The sequence below is a fragment of the Kryptolebias marmoratus genome, linkage group LG13, assembly GCF_001649575.2.
Source record: "Kryptolebias marmoratus isolate JLee-2015 linkage group LG13, ASM164957v2, whole genome shotgun sequence".
NCBI lineage: Eukaryota > Metazoa > Chordata > Actinopteri > Cyprinodontiformes > Rivulidae > Kryptolebias > Kryptolebias marmoratus.
In genome coordinates, this window is record NC_051442.1 from 1,573,740 (window position 1) to 1,594,155 (window position 20,416).

At 44.5% G+C, this 20,416-nt stretch overlaps 1 protein-coding gene and 1 long non-coding RNA gene across 4 annotated transcripts in view; one reads left to right on the top strand and one right to left on the bottom strand.

The window, feature by feature from the left end:
* LOC119617599 overlaps positions 1-18,188 on the bottom strand; it is a 41,149-nt gene extending 22,961 nt beyond the window's left edge. For all 3 annotated transcript variants that reach the window (XR_005233936.1, XR_005233935.1, XR_005233934.1), the window contains exons 1-2: positions 17,923-18,188; positions 12,441-12,506 (exon numbers count right to left, since the gene is read on the bottom strand). This is a non-coding gene — a long non-coding RNA (uncharacterized LOC119617599). The remainder of the gene's footprint in view (positions 1-12,440; positions 12,507-17,922) is intronic.
* LOC108242158 (proline-rich protein 7) lies at positions 5,052-14,616 on the top strand. The gene is made up of 3 exons (XM_017426812.3): positions 5,052-5,418; positions 7,771-8,495; positions 13,541-14,616. Exons 2-3 carry the CDS (start codon positions 8,171-8,173, stop codon positions 14,056-14,058), a joined length of 843 nt encoding a protein of 280 aa, XP_017282301.1. The 5' UTR covers positions 5,052-5,418; positions 7,771-8,170; the 3' UTR covers positions 14,059-14,616.
* Positions 18,189-20,416: the final 2,228 nt, after the last annotated feature.

The following is a 20,416-nucleotide window of genomic DNA, read 5'->3' on the forward strand; positions in this document are numbered from 1 at the left end:
AGTCCAAATGTTAAGTAAAAAAGTCTAAAAAGTGTTTTAAGACTAAACCAACTGAACTGTTTTTATATTTATTACTGATCCAACTGAGCTCTTTATTACTCCTAAAACAGAAAAGCTTCCTTCAGTCCTTCACAATAAGAGCCTCAAATCTGTCGACCTAAAAATAATCCTGAATAATCTTAAATTAAGTTATGCCTATTTTTTTTACCTAAATCATCACTAATGTATATATTTGCATGTCTAATAAACGGTGCACAACAATATGAGCCAAAAAACCAACAGTTAGCACAGATGCTAAGCTAACGCGGTTAGCATCGTGTTTGTTTTCATAAAAATTCAAACGTTTCAAAGTCATTAATAAACTCAGTCATGTTGTGATAACTTTAACTCTTACTTACGGACGGATATTCTTCAGGGTTCGTATTAGAAAAGATGGAAAAGATGTGAAAACTCAGATTTCCTGCATCGTGTTTTTCCTACAGGAAGCTACGGCGACTCCGCTGGGACAAATCTGATGCCGTTCAGACATTTTCCCACTGATTTCAACCGAATTCAAACCACCGCAACTGTATTTATTATTTAAATTAAAAAAATTAACAAACCCTGTTTAAAAAAGGAAATTAACCCTAAAAAATACCAACCCAGATATATTAAACACAGTCACTCCATCAGGAGGGGAAAAACAGATTATCAGGAGGAAATTTTACTACATTTTCTGGTCATTTTTTATATTATATGGAAATTAGAAATTGGTGCACATTTCAGAAGTGTTAAAACATTTATTCTTGAATTTAAAAGTTAATAATTAATGTTTTCATGATTGTTGCTGAATGTTTTTGCAACTCAGTTAGATCCTGGTTTCATATTTGAATTATATTTTTATTTGAACTGACACTTTTGTTGCCAGTTGGAGCCCTTTAACCTAAAAAAATACATTTTTACTGATGTGTTAGGATTGTTTTTATGGTGATTAAAAGGGATGAAAAAGAAAACTCTTATATTTCAAGTATAAATAAACTTTTTACTCTTTTCATTTTCACTTTTATCGTCAGAAACACCCAGTGTTCAACAGGAGCAGCAGAAGTGGCAAACTTTAACCTGGTGAGCCTTTAAACCACACCCCCAACAGGTATGTACACTTAGACCACACCCCCCAACAGGGGTGTCCAATGAGACCACACCCCCAACAGATGTGTAAAATTAGAACACACCCCCAATAGGTGTGTCCAATGAGACCACACCCCCAACAGATGTGTAAAATTAGACCACACCCCCAACAGGTGTGTCCAATGAGACCACACCCCCAACAGGTGTGTCCAATGAGACCACACCCCCAAAAGGTGTGTACACTTAGACCACACACCCCAACAGATGTGTCCAACTAAACCACACTCCCAACAGGTGTGTACAACGAGACCACACCCAGCCAAAACAAACAAACAGATTAACCCATTCTCATGTGGACCACTAACTCAAAAAAACTTTTGACTGATTTACATATTTTTACATTTAAAAACCTACATTTTCACTTCAAGTTCATATTTTTTTTCCTTGCAGAAAAAAAAAACACATGAATGTTTTTCACATGTGTCCCATGTTTATACAACCTCAGCCGGCGGCATGCTAACTAGCCGTTAGCTCGTCGGTCCATTCTTTAAACTGTTAAAGCACCACCTACAACAGGTAAGATATTCATTGTTCATAACCCCCACTTTAAGAGATCTGAACTGTCCCTTTAATGTGTGCAGTCTGAAACGCTGCAGGAAGGCTCCAGCAGAGAGGTCATTAAAACCTCAGGTTGGTGAAGTCAAAGCTCGTGACCTTTGACCCCAGGCTGGTCAGGTTATTTTGGAGATTCTAAAATCTAATCTCAGAACCAAAACAAATCCAATCCTGCGTAAGGTTTGTAGGTAAAACAGCTCCATGTTTGAGCTTCATGGAGTGAAAACAGTGACTCAGTCCTGAAAAAACGCTGCGTCATCGAGTGTCCTTCTTTCATTTTACTCGGTTACCACGGCAACTCAAAGTCAGGGTGAAGTTAATAAACCTGAGACTCGTATTTTCTCTCACAGACTCGCCGAGGTCCAGATCAGACCTGCCGTCTCACCGCTCCATCCTCAGCTGCAGATTCCATAAATCATGAAGGGAGACGGAGACGAGCGGAGGAGACGCTCAGCAGGCCACCCGTGATCCGCTGCAGGGGAGCAGGAACCCAACCGGGAGGGGGGGACCGGGAATTTACCGTAGTTTAAAAATAAAAGACAAAAACAAACCGAGACGACGCCGAACCCGTGGCTGGGTTCTCATGAAACTCGCTGGATTTACGAATCTGCAACTCGTTCAATGTGTGGACTCAACCCCGTTCAAGATGGCCGCCACAGCCAACTGACCGTTATGCTTTAGCTCAGTCAGATTTACAGATACTGAGCTAAAGTTTGGTGTGGTAGTAGCTGAGAGTCATGCCCAACATGTGATTCTCAGCCGATGTTCACAGAATCATCCTTTAATGAATCACGTCTGTCATGAATCGAGTTCGTTGTAGTTTTTAAGATTTTTTAACAGTGAAATCAGACCAAAGTGTCTGAGTGAGACACGTCTGAGTGAAGAACAAAGAGCTCGTCTGTCTGTTGCCGCTCCTGGACCGGACGCCAGCAGCTCACACTCCCGCCCACTCGTTGAAGTTCGTCTTCTCTTCTTCTCTCCATCCCCCTGACCCCGCTCCGTCTTCTACCTTCGTGTCCCTTTGTCCCACGCCGCTCGCCGCTGCGCTCGGGCTCCTCTGAGTCACGATCAGTTGACTGAATGACTCAAACCATCTCGGACGGAATCAAGGACGCCTCTGAACTCTGAGAAATGTTTCAATGCAACCTCAGAGAAACGTCGTTTTTACTGAATCCATCCGACTTCAGATGGATTATTTACCTGCTCGGCGTCAGTGGGCCGGCCTCGAGCAGACAGGTGTGTGTTGGCACGACGCCAGGGCGGAAAAACAACAGCAATAACCTCAGAGGAGCAGCTGCTGCTGCCTATCAATCTGAGGAGGGTCAAAGGTCATTTCCCTTCAGAGAAAGATTATTCACTTTTAGCTTCTAGCTACCATTTTGCTACTTTTAGCTTTTAGCTACCCTTTTGTAACTTCTGACTTTAGAGACGCCTTTGCTGCCATTTAGCTACCATTCTGCTACTTTTAGCCTGTTGCTAGTCTTATGCTACTTTTAGCTTTCAGCCAGCTTTCGTTACTTTTAGCTAGGTTGAACTCCAGAAACAAGTTTAAAACTCATCTTTTGATTTATTCTGACAATTTATTAACTTTAAATATGATCGGTTTTAACAGCTGCTAAAATCTGACATGAAATTAATTATTTAAAAAATAAAAATTATTCAGTTTTATAAATTATCACAACATAAAAAGAAACTATTTTACGTCTAAAACATGATTCAAAATGGCCACCACAGCTGAACAAAAATGGCTCCAACTCCACCGGTTTTAAAGATATTTAACTAAAATTCGCTGCGGTAGTAGCTGAGAGTTGCCCCCAACAGATGTCCAAGTGCTAACAGATTAACCCGAACCGTTGTTGCACACAGGGCGGCGGGCGATATGCATTCATATTTAGCTTCTACCTCGAAGTTGTTTAAAATGATGCAGATTCACTCTTGAATGCTAACTGTTAGCTTAACTGCTAAAAGTTCTCCATGATTCTCCAAACTGAGCTGACTCTGACTGCCGCCTGCTGCAGGTAAGATACTGACCGCTCCTCGGAGCTCCACACGACCCCACTCCACAGGAACCTGAACAGAACTTTAACTCCAGACATTCTCCAGCAGGCGGAACGCGGAGCAAACATCAGGAACTTCCCTCAGAACCGGATTTGACTTCAGGCTAATGAAGACGTTTGAAAGTCAAATGAGCCGCGGGTCGAGTCTGACCAGGTGACAGATTATTTTTTCCCGGCTTTTTGGGCTCAACAGAACCTCATAAACATTTTAAAAAACATATGTTTGAACATATGTTTCGTCAAAAAAGATATTAGTTTTAAATTAAATTTAAAAATGGGTTTTCTTAAAGGTAAATAATGACGTTATGGTGCCGAAAGCCTGACGCTAAATCAGAACAAGCTGATGAGCTAACGGCTGGTTGGACTGAAGGGGTTTGCTGTGATATGGCAGCGGCAGCAGCTAACTGTAGCCTGGGGGCACATCATCATGTTCCCCTCAGAGGAACTGACGGGAGCGGCAGCCATTAGCTCGTCAGTCCTGTCAGAATTTAAACCTGTTTTCTCCAAACTGAGATTGTTTCATGAAAAGGTCCGCTCTAAAAACTGCTGGGTCCATTTTGGGGTCAAATTTGGACCGAGCCAACCCTCTGGGTAGCTTTAACTCAGTCAGGGTAAAATTTTTACCTAAAATTTGGTTAAAATGACTAATTTGTTGATTTAAAGTTAGTAATAAGTTGAGTTAAAAAGAACAACCCAGAGTTTGGATTTTTAGATTGGGTTGCTGCTAACGGCTATTAGCATCAGCTAGCTAACACCAGCTAATGCTGTTTAGTTACCCAAACTCACTGTTTAATGAAAACTAAAGTTTTAACAAAGTTAATGAAGTTAAACATCTTCCTACAAGTCGTTTTTACCTTATTACACGTTAAAGCTGAGGCCCTATCTGTTTTTTTTTTTTAAATATCTGTTTAAAAATGGCGGCGTGTGAAGAATGACACCTCTGAAGCATAAACATGCTGAACTAACAGACTAAATCTTCCTGAAATCCCTCATGGCTGGGAGCCGAACCCAACAGGAACCGGTTTCCAGAAGCTGCCAAGTTTTTGGAACCAGAGTCTGAGCAGCTTCACTTCACATGACCTTCCTTTTAATTATAACTAATTACAATTGAACACATGGACAGGACCAAAGTCATGTTTTCTGTTTGTTTTCCACGGAGGGGGCGGGACTTAACCTCGTACTGGAAACAGGCAGCGGGAGGTTCAGGGTTTGGGTCTGAGGTCTGCTTCTGTTAACCGGGTCGAGACTAGTCGACCCGTTGACTCGAGCTGTCGGGATTTCTGAACCTGAGACTCAAAATTATATCGTCAACAGAACCCCGCTTCAAAAATGGCTGAAATACCCCTTTAAAAGCCCAAATTGAAACATCCTGAGTTTGGACCCCCCCCCCGAGTCACGATCCTCCTGCTGCTCCTCTGATGAAGAGGAGGAGAGGAGGGACAGGATGAAGGAGGAGGAGGAGGAGGAGTCAGGCTGCCAAGGTGAACCGATAAACGGACTGCCGCTCAGAAGGAGCCCCGGGGGGCAGCGGAGCACCGGGCGAGGAGCCGAACCCAGCCGAACCTCCGCTCGGTCGTTCCCGGGTTTGGACCTTACAGAGCCGGGCTGAGCTGAGGCGCGTCACCGCCTCGGATCTAAGGTGGGTCTTCATCTCCTCCTCATCCTCACCTCCGGGTTCTGCTCCCAGTGCAAACGGTTCCTCCTCCGGGTTCTGGTCCCGGTCCAAACGGTTCCTCCTCCGGGTTCTGGTCCCGGTCCAAACGGTACCTCCTTCTCCTCCGGGTTCTGGTCCCGGTCCAAACGGTACCTCCTTCTCCTCCGGGTTCTGGTCCCGGTCCAAACGGTTCCTCCTCCGGGTTCTGGTCCCGGTCCAAACGGTACCTCCTTCTCCTCCGGGTTCTGGTCCCGGTCCAAACGGTACCTCCTTCTCCTCCGGGTTCTAGTCCCGGTCCAAACGGTGCCTCCTGCGTACCGAGCCGGGCATCCTCCGCAGGAGGGGCCATCCTGGGGCCCCAGAGAGCCCCGGGGAAGGTAAACGAACCGGACCCGAGCCGGACCCGAGCCGGAAGACTTCCGGTCGGAGCGATAATGTCTTTTTCTTCCCGGTTTGTCGGATTTTTAGTTTCCTTTTCCTCAGAGAAGCCGAACATTAAAAACATTTAGGAGAAATTTAGGAACAAAAAGCAGATTTTTAAGTCGATTATCTGCAGCGGAGGATCAGAACCGGACCTTGAAGGAATGCATATCGCCCGCCACCTCCCTGATGACGCGTTAAAGCTCAGGATGACCCTCAGCTGCTAAATATCAGCTCAATGTCTTCAACACTTCAGTTTGAATCATGTCTGTTTGTCAGGGATTACAGCTGAAATCCACAGGTTGATGAGATATTTTGCTAACAGAAACAGATTCTGGTTCCAGCAGATGTTTCCCGTCTTCTCAGACGTTAAGCGGCGGCGGCGGCAGCAGGAAGTCCTGACGTCTGAACGCTGTGAACCCGAAGTTCTGACGTCAGGACGGTTTCTGACGATCAGAGAACGTCGACATCATTATCGCCCGCCGCCCGCCTGTTAGCGAAACATCTCACGAGCCACCGGACGGCGTCAACCCAATTCAAGATGGCTGCCACAGCTAATCAGCCTGAGACACAGAGATGAGCTGAAGTTTGTTGTGGAAACTTTTGGCGGGCGATAAGGACTGCTCGTCTCGCCGTCTGAAGGTTTTAATAAAACAGCTTCGACGGTTAAAACCCAACAGGAAGTTGACATAAACAGCGCCAGCTCGGAGCCGAGCGGTGCTTTTATTCCACGTTCTGCTGGAGCGGCGCCCGTTTGGACCCGAGCTGATGAGTCACGGCTGCTGAATCATCTGAAACGAGGACAGACGGCGGAGTGCGAGTCCCAGAGGCGCACGGCGACATCAACACTTCCATGAATGAGATGGACCGTACGAGCGCCCGGCGCCGAGGACGAAAACACTTCAGCTCGCCGCTTCAGAATCATGAGAAGGTCATGTTTCCTGTTTGACGGTGAAACGGACCTGAGTTTTTACTCCGATCACTTCTGCAGCTTCATGCAGGAGAGTCGTTCCTCTGACAGGTTGATCCAAGTTCTGATGAAGAAGAGTTTCCTCCTCAGAGAGACGAGCCGAGAGGAAGAGAGGAGCTCCTGGACCAGGAGAGCCCGGAGCGAAGTTAGGTCACGATACGATTCAGGGTTCAAAGGTCACGATACGATTCAGGGTTCAAAGGTCACGATACGATTCAGGGTTCAAAGGTCATGATACAATTCAGGGTTCAAAGGTCACGATACGATTCAGGGTTCAAAGGTCACGATACGATATAGGGTTCAAAGGTCATGATACGATTCAGGGTTCAAAGGTCATGATACGATTCAGGGTTCAAAGGTCACGGTTCGATTCAGCCTTCAAAGGTCACGGTTCGATTCAGCCTTCAAAGGTCATGGTTCAATTCGTCACCTTGGCCCTTCTGCAGCGAGGCTGTTTCAGCTGTGAGACTCTTTTTGTCCCCAGGCTCAGTTTCTGACGCAGGTTTGTTGTTTTCTCCGGAGGAGAGAATCTGCAGTGATTTCTGACATAAACAACATTTCTGATTCCCCGCAGCAGCAGACAGACCCGTAGACGTTTAGTGTAAAAATATCATCTGAAATGTTCACGACTCCTCGGCGTGAAGCCGGACCCGGACAGATGGAGGTCTGCGTCCTCATTACCGCCGCTCTGTCTGGGGTTGATGACATGAAACCTGCAGGAACTTCTGTCCTGAAAACTGGAACAGAAAAGATTCTGAACAAAGAAAAAGCAGAATGGAAAACCGGCTGCTGAAGATCTTTAAAAGTCATTTTATTTATTTTCTCCTGATTCGTTGTTCATGAGATATTTTGCTAACAGTCGGTCTTTGCTAGGATGAAGGTTTCTCGTCTTTCTGTCAGAAACGTTTGAATCTGTCCTCTCGTCCTGTCCTCCTGTGTCTTTGCAGACGTCCAGGAGTCCCGTGGGGATCTGAGGGGGAAGAATCCTGCGCTCCGACGGCGAGGACGGCCCCCCAGCGGCGAGGACGGCCCCCCCGACTCCCCGCAGGGCCCAGATGTTCGGAAAGGAAAAATAAAACCTGATCTGTGGGACGTTTTCTGCTGTCCACTCTGAGGGACGAGAGAAGACATCTGCTGCTGGTTGCTGTCTGAAAATGTGGACCTAAATGAAAGTAAAGTTTCTGGATGGGTCGTTTCCATGGCGATGGTTGGATCCTTCAGAGGACTTTTCAGCTCCCATAACTCCATTTTAACCCCTTAAAGGTCAAGAAGTTTGGGACAAACTTTTATAAACTGTTCTCCCCGTCCTCGGGGGGGGGGGGACCCGCTGCCCGTCCCGTCACCGCCATGGTGATGTCACAGGGCACCTACACCTTCCTGGCGTGTTTCGCCGGCTTCTGGTTGGTCTGGGCCCTCGTCGTCATGCTCTGCTGTTTCTGCAGCTTCCTGCAGCGGCGGCTGAAGCGGCGCCGCGAGGAGCGGCTCAGAGAGCAGTGTCTGCGCTCGGTGGAGATGGAGCCGCTCGGCTGCCACGCCCCCTCCGGATACCCGCCAGCGCCGCCCCCAACGCAGCCGCCCCCAACGCAGCCGCTGAGGGACGTGTGTCCTCCTCAGACGCTGTCCCCGCCGGGTCCTCATCTGATGCCACAGGCGACCTGGATCAGCGTGCCAGGTAACCGAGGTTTGTCGTAAATGTTTTCTCTGATGGTTGTGGAGGAGTTGTGGCCCACTCTTCTTTCCAGCGTTGCTTCAGNTCATTGGTTCCTGTTTGTNCTCTCTCATGGTTGTGGAGGAGTTGTGGCCCACTCTTCTTTCCAACGTTGGTTTCTGCTCAGCTCTCTGAGGTTCTGGTTCTGGACCGTTCTGCTGTGTTTGGGTTCATTGTCCTGTTTGTCACATCTGACTCCAGAATCAGCCCAAACCATCAGCCCTCCACCGCCGTGCTGACAGCTGGGAGGAGCTGATGGATGTAGAACGTCGATTTATGGCCCAAAAACAACTAAATCAGCTTCAGAAATTGGCTGATTTCTAAAGATCGGCATCTTTAACATCCTGTTCTTCAGGTTTTTCTGCTTTGATGTTCGGACTTTAAATGTTTAATACTGAAAAAATAAGAAACTTTGAGGTTTTATACATTAATGTCCTTATTTTTGACTCGTTTTGCTGCACGTGTTTGGATCTGCAGTAAAACGGGTCGGTAACCCGTCTGTGTCGTTTGATCTTCATGTTTCTGGATGCAAATACTATCAAATATCTATGCAAAGTCAACGACTGCGAGGAGCTCAGGCCTGTGGCTGCAGAACAACCCACACCATCAGCTGCAGTGCATTCTGGGTAAACATCTGGTTCTGCTCCAGAAGTCTTCTGGTTCCTTCAAGTCGAGCTGCCATGTTGTTTTTAGAGAGACGAGGCTTTAACCTTTGACCTTTAGCCTGCTGACTGAGGCCTGTAGAGGCTGAGGTGGAGCTCATTGCACAGTCTGACCTTCAGGGTGAATCTGCTGGGATGGTTGGCAGCTGTCTGACCTGTAATCTTCCTCTCTGTAGAACGATGGTTCGGTTCGTGCTCAGAGCGTGTTGGGGATGACTCTCAGCTACCGGCTGATCGGCTGCTGTGGCGGCCATCTTAAATTGGGTTGTTTCTAAAAGTTCTGGAGTTGCAGACGAACGCCCAGTGGAGATATTTTGCTAACAGGCAGCCTGTCGGCGGCGGGCGATCCTAAAAAACGAGCAGTTTAGAAGCAGAGGAGGAGGTTCTGGTTTGTCAGGTTTGGGGTTTTCGGGCGGTTCGGTTCCCCTGCAGGGCGCCGAGACAACCGGGTCACTCCAGAACTAAAAAACAGAAACAGGAGGAGGAGGAGGAGGAGGAGGAGGAGGGCGAAGTCAGCTGTGAAACCCAGAATCACAGAAACGATAAACTTCTTCCTCTCAGACTGACCTCCTTTCCTTCAACCCGAGGCTGAACTCGGCTCCTAAAACCTTTCATGTAAATTTATTCATGAGTTTTTCGAAGGGAGACCGGCTCCGCCTCCCTGATGGAGGAAAAAAAGCTCATCTTTTCAAGATTCAGCTCCAAGGAGGAGAGAGGACGAGGATAAAACGGCTGATTCACTCTGAAACCCGTTCAGGTTTTACCTCCTGAAAACCTGCAGTGTCTGAAACAACAACAGCCGGACGCACCGAGCTGCTGTCAGAAACTCAAACAAACGGCCGCCAGAGTCTCGCTTCACAAAGACGACTGATGAGGAGGAAATTAGCTGCTTTTATTTTGTTGTTTTTTTCCTAAATAATTGGGCGAGAAGAAGGAGCTTTAAATGAGCAAAGATTTAAACCGTTTGATGTTCGACACAACGAGCTGATTTAATCTTTCACGAACAGAAGAGATGAAATTATTGGGTTTTAAAGGGTTCAGATCTGTGGTTTCCAAACCAGGGGTCGGGGACCCGCTGTGGGCCGTTAAATTAAAAAACACATCCCTTCACTTTTTACAGCGTTTGGAAACAGTCTGTTAGAAACAGAACGATTGTTGTTGATGTAAAAGATTCACCAGGAAAATAAATCTGTGGAGAACGACTTTTTATTCAACCGAGCTCAGAAAAGAAACGAAGAGAGAGAAATACACAAATCCTGCCTTCTGGTGTAAAAACTCTGCAGAGAGACGGTCACTGTGGTAACCACACAGCTGTGTCCGTTGTGGGATTCTTACACCGACATAAACGAGGACCACCACCTCTCTCCTCAGTGCCAGAACACGGGGGACTCTTTATCTGTCACATCTTATCGTCATCACAAATTCCACAAAGATCCCGAAGTTTCTTTGAGACCGGGCGCATTTAAACAGACAGAATACGTTGGTGTGTATCGCATACTTCTGACCAGTTCGTGATTGGTCAGAAGTTTACACAACTCCTATGACACTTACAGGAAATCACTTCCAGGATGCAGCTTGATCGAAACATAACAAACACACCGTTTTCCCAGGTATTGTCTTATCACTGACAAACATCTTATTCTGAGAAGTTCTTGGCAAGAACAACTGACCGACAGTTAACTCTGCAGTTCATGTTCCCCTCACACCCTCACTCCCTGGCTGCCAAGTCACTGAGAGGAAGACAGAAGCGGACTGAAAAGCGAGCCTCAAACAAACAGTCAGATCCTAAATGTAGCCGTTAGTCTGGGTTCGGCTGCTGCCTGGAGGGAGGATCATGGTGTGGGCTGCTCCCACTTCCTGTTCCAACATGGCTGCGCACCGGATCACAAAGCAAGGTCCACGAAGACCTGGATGAGTCCTGAGCTCGACCCGACAGAGACAGAGCCGTCTGTCCAACATCTGGAAGAATCCAAAACTCCCCTAAACTCTCCACAACCTGTGGAAAACCTTCCCAGCTGTTGTAAAAGCAGAGTGGGCCGACGTGATGAAACCCTGAGGCTGAAGGGAGGCGAGTGAAGCCTGCTGGGTTTTCTGCTGCTGCTGAAGGTTTATTTAAAGCTCGCAGCGGAGAGACAATCAGATCCTGTAGGTGTGTGTGTGTCAGGCATGACGAGGCGGGGGGTGGACCGCGGCCAGGTACACACATCCAGAAATACACCGGTCTCCATGGCAACGCTTCAGCAAACAGCTGTTTGCCTGACAGGAACCACGTGGGCCGGTTTGAGGTTGGTTTCCTGAAACGGATCCGACTCCGGCTGCTTCAGGTTTTCATTTTCCTCGTTAAGCGGAAAAAAGAAACGTGTGGACATGAAAAACAAGGAGAACTTTGATGACTTTTATATTTCTCTGACTCACTCGGCTGAATTACAAACATCACGCTGTTTGTTTCCAAACGACGTCTTTTTCCTAAAAAAAGGACGTTTGTAGATTTGTCACGGAGAGACGTTTACGCTGTGGAGCATGAGTTAGATGCTGCCGTCAGAAGGAAGGATTAGGTGTAAAACTGAAGCTGTTTTTGTAGGAAAAACGGCAGGAACAGAATAAAGACGTCGCTTTAATAATAAAAGGCAGCATTCAGTGAGGAGAAATCTGTGCAGCTCTGAGGAGCTTCAGCCGCCTGAAACTGGCCGTTTTATCTGACAGTTTATTAAAATACTGACTCCAGGTCGTCAGTCGCAGCTGAGGGGTTTTAAAAGATGTTTTTATCTGCAGCTGCTTTAAAACCAGAAAAAAAACAAATCAGACTCAGGAACCAAAGTCTTCAGGACGGAGTTCCCAAAATGTCTCCAAACGTTCTCAGAGGTTCTGGGTTCGGGTCGCAGGAACGAGGAAGATTTAAAACCGGATTCAGCGTCGGAGCGTTTGGTGAACCCAGATCTGAGCGGGTTGGGATGTTTAAACATAATAAACAGATTAAATGTTTAAAACTAAGAAACTGAAGAAAAAATGAGTTTATTTTTCTGTTCAGGTCATCTCCACATTAATACAGACTTTACTGTTTTTATTTTTAATTTTCTGGTAAAAATAAACAAACTGTGTTGAAAATCTGAACTAAGAGTCAGGATGCTGCTGCTGTCACCATGGCAACCGCACGCTGGTGTCTCACTCCCTGACTGAACTCAGATGCTTTTAGTTTTTACATTTTAGGCAAGAAACACGACAAGTTAAAAGAAAAAAAACACTTTACCTGCAGCTGAGGAGAGAATCCTGAGAAACAATGGACGTCAGTTTGACCTCTGCAGGAAACGTCCTCCTGTGGAGACAGAGACACTGATGAAGACAAATATATCTGTAAACTGAACAAGAAGCTCAAAGCTGTTGTCCTAAAATCTAAACCGGAACTGAAGATCTGATGGTTCCAGTTCAGTTTAAAACAGAACCGGGTTTTTCCTCCATCTTTCACCAAATTCCCATTTTTTCTACGGGAACGTTTCAAGTTTTTAATGTCCCAATCCAGCTGCTTGTTTTAACTGAGTTTTCCCAAAGGTGTGGAAGGAAATCAGAACCAAAAAATCTGATTCAAACGAAAGAAAATCGACAGAATATTTAATAATATTATATTCTGGCATCCTGCTGAAACAAAACCCCAACATTCAGACCAACGCTGCTCTGAAACCTGCAGGTAATTCAGGAAAAATCAGTTTTCCTGTTAAACTCGAACCACAGCTTCGTCTTTTATTCGCTGCAGGAAATAAAGAGTCAGAATCAGTCAGCTGTAAACGTCTCAGTCATCAGTTTGCATCAGAAACTTTGGTTCTCTCTCCTGGCCTTTCGGCTGATTGTGGGAAGATACGAACGAAACCCAAACAGAACCATTCAGACCGAACGCTTTAAAAGATGCTTTTAAAATTATTTCTCTGTTGGAAACAATAAAGTCTTCAGATGAAACAGGAAACAGTTTTCTGACGGCTGGCAGGTGTTTTTGTGTATTTAAGGCGCACTGCAGACGGGATTTCAGAGGTTTTCTCTGTTTTTCCTGAACGTCTCATCCTGTTGTCCTTGCAGGAGGACGATGAGACAAACATGGCTGCTGCAGGTTTACAGTTTATAAATGTAAACACTTTTTGTCTGGGATTTAATGTTTCGGGAGTTTCTCGTTGATTGAGGAGTTTCAGCTTGTGCTGATCGGAGGGAAATCCAGTAAACCTGCGCCTCTCATGGTGAAGTTGGAGCTCAGAGGACGTGTTGGACGAGACGACTCTCAGCTGCTACCAGCTGCTGAGATCAGAAACATCTGGATACCGTCTGCTCCCGGTCTTTAATCTCTGCTCTTCTTCTTCCTTTCAGAGACGGACGTTTTCGGGAAGCCGCCGTGTTACGAGGAGGCGGTCCTGATGGAGGACCCCCCTCCGCCGTACAGCGAGGTCCTGGCCGACCCGCGGGGGGGCACCTACCTGAAGCCCGCCCCGCTCCGAGCCGCCCCGCTGCCTCTGAGGGAGAACCGCGATCCGCCTCCAGGTCACACGTCGGAGAGCATCAAGCCCCCCGTGGCGGCGGCGTTTCCGGACCGGGGCTACTCCTCCCTGATCCGCCTGCCCTCCACTCAGCGCTGGGACTCCCTGGGTCACCTCCTGTCCAACATGGACCTGAGCCCGCCGGGGCCTCGCTCGCTTCAGGCTGCCGCCTCCATGGCGACCATGCCCCGCAGAGAGCCCAGGACTCCTCACGCTGGAATACAAGGACTTCCAGGGAGCGTCCAGGAGTTCCAGGCAGGATTCCAGGGCCTTCATAGACTACGAGGTTTGGATCCCAGCTGTGGGATGCCGACAGCCTTCCCTTTACTGGGTCGGAGCACAGCGGTCTGAGTTCAGGTCTCCGCTCCGATCAGAACCACCTCATCCATCCCTCTCCTCCCTCCGAGCCCGAGCCTGCCGTTGCCATGGTGCCGGAGAACCGTCTCCTTTCCTTTGTCTGATCTCCGCTCACAGTTTGCCTCCTTCTCAAGGACCGTGAGGCTCGACGGAGCGCGCGGCGACCTTCGGTTTGTGATCCCGAGCTTCACGCTGCGAGGACGGACAAAGATGTACAAAGATGAAATCAGCTTCAAACGATGCGGAAAAAGCCATTTTCTTGTGGAGTAAAAAAAATAAATTTCATCTACGTGGATTTTCAGTGATTTTTGAAGCAAAAAAAGAGAAAAATAAATCTAATCTTTTACATAACTGTACGAACCGACTCTGTTTGTCTTTGTTTACAAACAAAAAGCAGAAAATCAATAAGAGCGACGTTAACTGAACGTCACGACTCAAGAAAAGGTTTCAAATCAGATGAGAAGATTTTAAACTGGAAAAGTTTCAAAAAACATCAAAGATGTTAAAAAAATAAAAAATCAGTTCAGTCCAACTTTCTGTGACCCGTTTAGAGCTCCAGACTGGGTCCAAACAGGACCGGGTTTAGAGCTCCAATCGGACCGGGTTTAGAGCTCCAAACTGGACCGGGTTTAGAGCTCCAACAGGACCGGGTTTAGAGCTCCAAACTGGACCGGGTTTAGAGCTCCAACAGGACCGGGTTTAGAGCTCCAACTGGACCGGGTTTAGAGCTCCAACAGGACCGGGTTTAGAGCTCCTAACAGAACTGGGTTTAGATCTTTGGAGTAAAACTCCATCTAATATCCAGAAAGCCTTTGATAAGAATTTAAATGTTGTGTTTGGTGTTATATGTCTCTGATCAGGAAAACGAACCTGAAACAGCCACTGTGGACCAAACAGAATCATGAATAATAAAAATATTTAAAATACTGTTAAAGGTTAAACCAGTTTAATCAACAAAGCTTCAGTTTTTATTTTTTAGGCAGTTTCAGATGTTGTTTTGTCCTAAAATCCTAAAAGCATCATTACTGATTCCTCCTGGAGAAACTAAAATGCATCTTGATGTAAATATTTGTGTAGTTTCTACATCCGAGGTCATAAAAATGTTATACAAGCAAACAGCAGCTCACAGAGCAGATCTGCTTTTAAATTTCTACAATTTACACCAAAAAAATAAAAATTTGAACAAACTGCGTATCGTGTTTAATTAGGTTTCCCAGTGTGTTCCTTTCAGTGACTCAGAAGAAACCTTACGGCTGTAACGAAAAATAAAACACTTGACTTTACGGTTTAATACTTTCCTGCTGGTTGGGAAGAATGGTGGTAATTTGATTTTTGTGAAGTAGGTAAAATAACAGCGTGGAGCCACAAAAACACGACTTTCTGCTGTCGTTGCTCCGTATTTACTGGAAGTTTGTATGCGAGTGTGTTAATAATCAGTTTACCTTTGGTTGGTTTATAAAAGTTAAATTAATCCTGTTTTTTATACCTTCTTTTCCCGCCGTGACGATGTTCCAGTTGAATTTCGAAGTTACCAGTCAGAACAAACAAACCAAGAAAGGCATTTGAAGTTAGAGTTTTGACTCAAAACAACATCTAAAAACGGTTCAGGAATTTGGGGACAGTTGCAGTAATTCATCGGTCCGTTTTCGTCTGTAAATCTCAAACGAACGCGACATCCAATAAAAGCTGTTAGGATCGTGTCTTCCTGTCGTTAGCTCGAACGGCTCATGCTGACCTGGTTACTGAGAGCAGAAATAAATATCTCTGGTTTCTGTTTGAGTTCCTGATCTGCAGGGTCTCCCACTGGGACGAGACCCTGCGGCAGACTCTGGGACCCCCCAGGAGGAGCTGAAGAGCATCATCGGGGGGAGGGAGGTCTGGGTTTCCCGACCACAGATAGGAGGACGGATGGAAGTCAGGGACGGGTCAGGACCGGTCCCTGGTCCTCCTCAGTTCTGACTCATCTTGTTGAAAACTGGACCTCCCTGAAACAGATCAGGACTCTACTTCTTGTTCAGCTTCTAAAAGAATTTGTTTGTCTCGTACATCTAAAAGGAAATGGACCAATGAGAAAGATCCAGACTCATTTCTTGGTTTTACTCACAAACATCCAACGTTTGAGCCTTTCTCACAGGTTCTGACGTTCGTGGAGCTCAGGTTCGAGTCCGGAGACCTCAACTGACCAGAGGAAGTCCACTCTCTCTCTCTCTTTGTGTGTTTTTTTTTTCTGAGCACAGTAAATACGGCAGAGCCTTCAGCTGATGATTCACAACGTTTTCACACGTTCAGAGAAGTGTCTTCTGGCCTCGATTTATAAACTTCAGCTCAGAACAGAGACGGACACTGATGAAGACGATGTGGAGGTTATATAAAGACAGGAACAGAAAAAGGCCATTCACTTTTGTTTACATAACTACAAATGAGTAATAAAAGCTTGCCGACTCTTCTCTCTTCAGCAGGATGTTTTCATTGCTGTCTTCAGATTTGAAACATTTCTGCACCAAACTGTTTGGATTCAGATCCGTCCACTCGCTGGTTGTTTACGGGACAAACATCTGCGACTAAAGACTGTTTTAAAAGTTTGTTTTAGTGAGAAAAGGAAAATAAGATCAAGAAAGTTTGTTATCGAAAAGAAACTCAGCGATTATGACTGCGACAGATCCCAGGAGATAAAAACAACCAGATCAAGAAGAACAAGAGACGCTGCATCCACCACCCTGATGGTCCCCAGGTCAGGACGTTTGTCTCTGAGCTGTCCTCTGATGGACATGTCACCGTGGACACTCGGAGACGAAGACAGCGTCCCGATGAGTCCTCGTCAGTAAACGGAGACGGTCTGACGCTGTGCGGCTCTTCCTGCTGACCGTTTTCCACCCGAACAACAAAAACAAAAAAACCTGCCGCTGAGGTTTTCTCCTCCATCAGACTCGACTCGGAGGCCTTGGCGAGACGACGCGTCGCTCGGCAACCAGCTCAGCTGTGCAAGATCGACACCCTGCAGCGTTGCCACGGCAACGGCTGGGAGCGTTCTGATTGGGGCACCTGCTGCTGGGAGGGGCAAGCTGCAGGCTCCGCCCACTGCAGGATTTTTATTTTCAATTAAACTCAGAAGAAGTTTTTCAGCTGCTGGATAAATTCTGTGGTGAGAACCTGAGAGGATCCTCATCAGATGAGAAGAAATCTGAGATAACCAAGGATTTTAGACTATTTGTTGCACAAACATTTGATTCATGTAAAAAATATGTTTATCAAGGCTCTTTTTAAATAAAAGAAAATTAAAGATTAAAGCCAAATAGTTCTGAAATCTTATTTGTCAGATTTTAAAGTTATCAGATATTTCAGACTAAGAATAAAAAGTTTCATCTTTCTGTCTGAGAGAAATGTTAAAAAATAATCATGTTGGAAGGTCTGAAACTGAAGAAGTGAATGAATGAAATGATGAAATAATCAGAAGAAGAAATGTCTAAAAACTGTGCCGGTCCAGATTCTGAGGAAGAGGAAAGGTGACATCTTGTGGTGAAGATCTGCCTGGATTCTCCCAAAACAAAATAATATTACAAAACTCCTGATAACAAAGATGCCAACTTTCCCATCATCCATCGAACCAACACTGATTCACCTCTTTAATCTTAAAGGATTAAAAATAATCCTCTAAACATGAATAAATATAAAAACTGAAGCAGGAAGTGAAAGGGCTGAGAAAGATTTTAAAAGGTTTCAGAAAACAAAGACAAACAGAAGGGAAAGGATGATTTAAGACTTTTACACAGGACTGGAACAAAGAGAAAATAAATTCAATAAAACATAAAAACATAACTCAGATAGACGGACGGCGCTGAAAGTGTCTTCTGTCCTCACCTGTACAGGTGAATTTCATCCAGTCATCAGAAACACTGAAGCCCGCAGAGAAACAGGAATGAAAAAATAAAGAAAAATCTGATGTTTTCTTCAAGATGTAAAAATCTTCTTAGTTCAGATTTTATGCTTGACTGCAGTTTGTTTTCTTTTTAAAATCCTGACCAGAAGCTCAGAAGACTTAATTAATCGGGTAGTTCTGCCTGAATTTAAAGTAATGTTTTTCACTTTCAGCTCCAGATAATGTGGTTAAATCTGAGCAAACTTGTTGAAAGGTGCTAAACAGATTTACAGAATAAACTGCATATTAAGGAAAAAATACTTCACTTTAATTTAAAACAGCTGCAATAAATAAGCACTAATGAGCTGAAAAAGTGTCAGCTGTGTGGACTAAAGCTGTTTAATTCAGCAAATGTCCCCAATTATAGATTATAACCACAGAAAACACACAGACTCTAAACTCCACTTAGATAAATAATATTCTGGCTGTTTTTGAACCTAAAAAAGGAATAATTTTTGAATTTACTACATCTCTGCATCAGAATTTTATTATAGCAGCTGGAGATAATGTTTGACACAGATAACTACGCCTCCTTAAACTGACAAATAATAATAATAACAAAGATTTTTATATAAAAAAAACTAAACTTCAAGAAGATCTGTGAGGAAAGAGACTTCCATATAAATGAAAGGGTTTCTTTAATTTGGTGTGAGAAAGTCTGGTTCCTGTCCTGATACCAAACAGGAATAAAACCAGGTTCCTAAAAGCTTTTTAATGAGACCAGAAATCCTTTATCTCAAATAAAAGCACTCAGACACAGCTGCTCTTATTGCCTTTTTATTGTCTACAGGATGTACAGCAAACAGACCAATATCTAAAAAAAAAACTCCTGGAAATCTAATCTAGCTCACTTATTGACAAGTATTAAAAAATACACTTCACTCCTGCTGCCCCGGTTTCAAAAGCAACCAAATACCATAAAACAAACAAACAAACAAACAAATAAAAACAACCCCATGTGATACCTTTGCATTGGCACAAACAGCAGGAAGATGAATTTAATTCAACCAGGCATGGACCGGAAGATGAACCTCGAGCAAAAATACCACAGCTTTATGGTAAAACCAACCTAAATTAAAAACTACTGCTGCAAAACAAACAAACAAACAAAGAAGATATTATGTAATGTACATAATAGTGGAACATAATGAAAAGAATTAACCAATTAAGATTTCAAAAAGTAGTTACTGAATAAAATATTAGTTCTTTTCTGACGTTCTGTTTTGGTACGAACATCGAGAGAGTTTACCGTTAGCTAGTAAATTAGCCGGGTTATCTTCCTCGTCAACATGCCTTTTATAACCGGAGTCATAATTAAAAACTAACAACCAAACAACCCCCTGCCAACCATTATATCCAAACAACATATTGCTGTAATGTTGATCCTGTTTTCATATTTATAATCTGAAACCAACGCTGTCAGCTAAAACACCGGAAAACTACCGGATTTGCTAACAAATGGACAGCATAATGGAAGCTAATGAGAAGAAAAAAAAGAATTATAATTATTAAGTAAAAGTACTTATTTTGTAAAACAGTAGTTATTTTCTGATATTTAGGTTTCCAGAGTGTTGGGAACCTGATAAATTACCGCTAGATAGTTAATTTGCCAGATTTTCTGCCACAGTAAGAAGCCTGCAAGTTATTTGTTTTTGTTTTTTACCGTGAGATCCGTTATTTCTCATAGCTAGTTGAAAAAGTTTGTTTGTCTTTTCTGACACTGTTTTTTTTTTTAAAGAACTTTCGGATTTTGATAAATTAGCGTTAGCTACCCGATTAGCTGCGTTATCAGCCTCAGTAACAAGCCTGGAGTCAGCTGGATAAATGACCAGTAATCACAGGAACTCTTTGTTTTAAAGCAGAATTACCTGAGTGACAGTTATCACTTCTTTGGTAGTTAAGTCATGACGGTTAGGGATTTGTTTACCTGAAAACATTTTCAGTTTCAGGGTTTTTTCCTTTTTCAGTCGACTCACATGCAGCTGACTGACAGCTCTCAACAACCGGAGGAATCCTCTGACAAATAATAAAAACTCTTTAAAAAGCAGAAGCAGTATAATGGCACATTTCAGTGGTTTAGAAAATATATTTTCTTGGCTTTTTAAAACTGGTGCAGATTGAAAACTGGCCCACTACCTGCTGCATGAACCAGGTGTGTTAGTCTGAGATAAATAAACTCCACCAGTTAGTTCCAGTTTTACTTTGACTTACGGGAGGATTTAGTTTCTACTTTGGCAAAAAGTCATAATTTTGTAAAATGATGTAAACTGATCTTAAGTTGTCATGGCTGCTTTTGGGGCCTTAAAAGGAATAATTCATGGAAAGAAATTTCTTACAGCAGAAACATTGAGCTGAATTCTTCACTTTGTAATTATTTTGGAAATGTCTTCATTCTGTTTAAAATAAAGTAGAATAATTCTGATTTTCTGTTTTTTT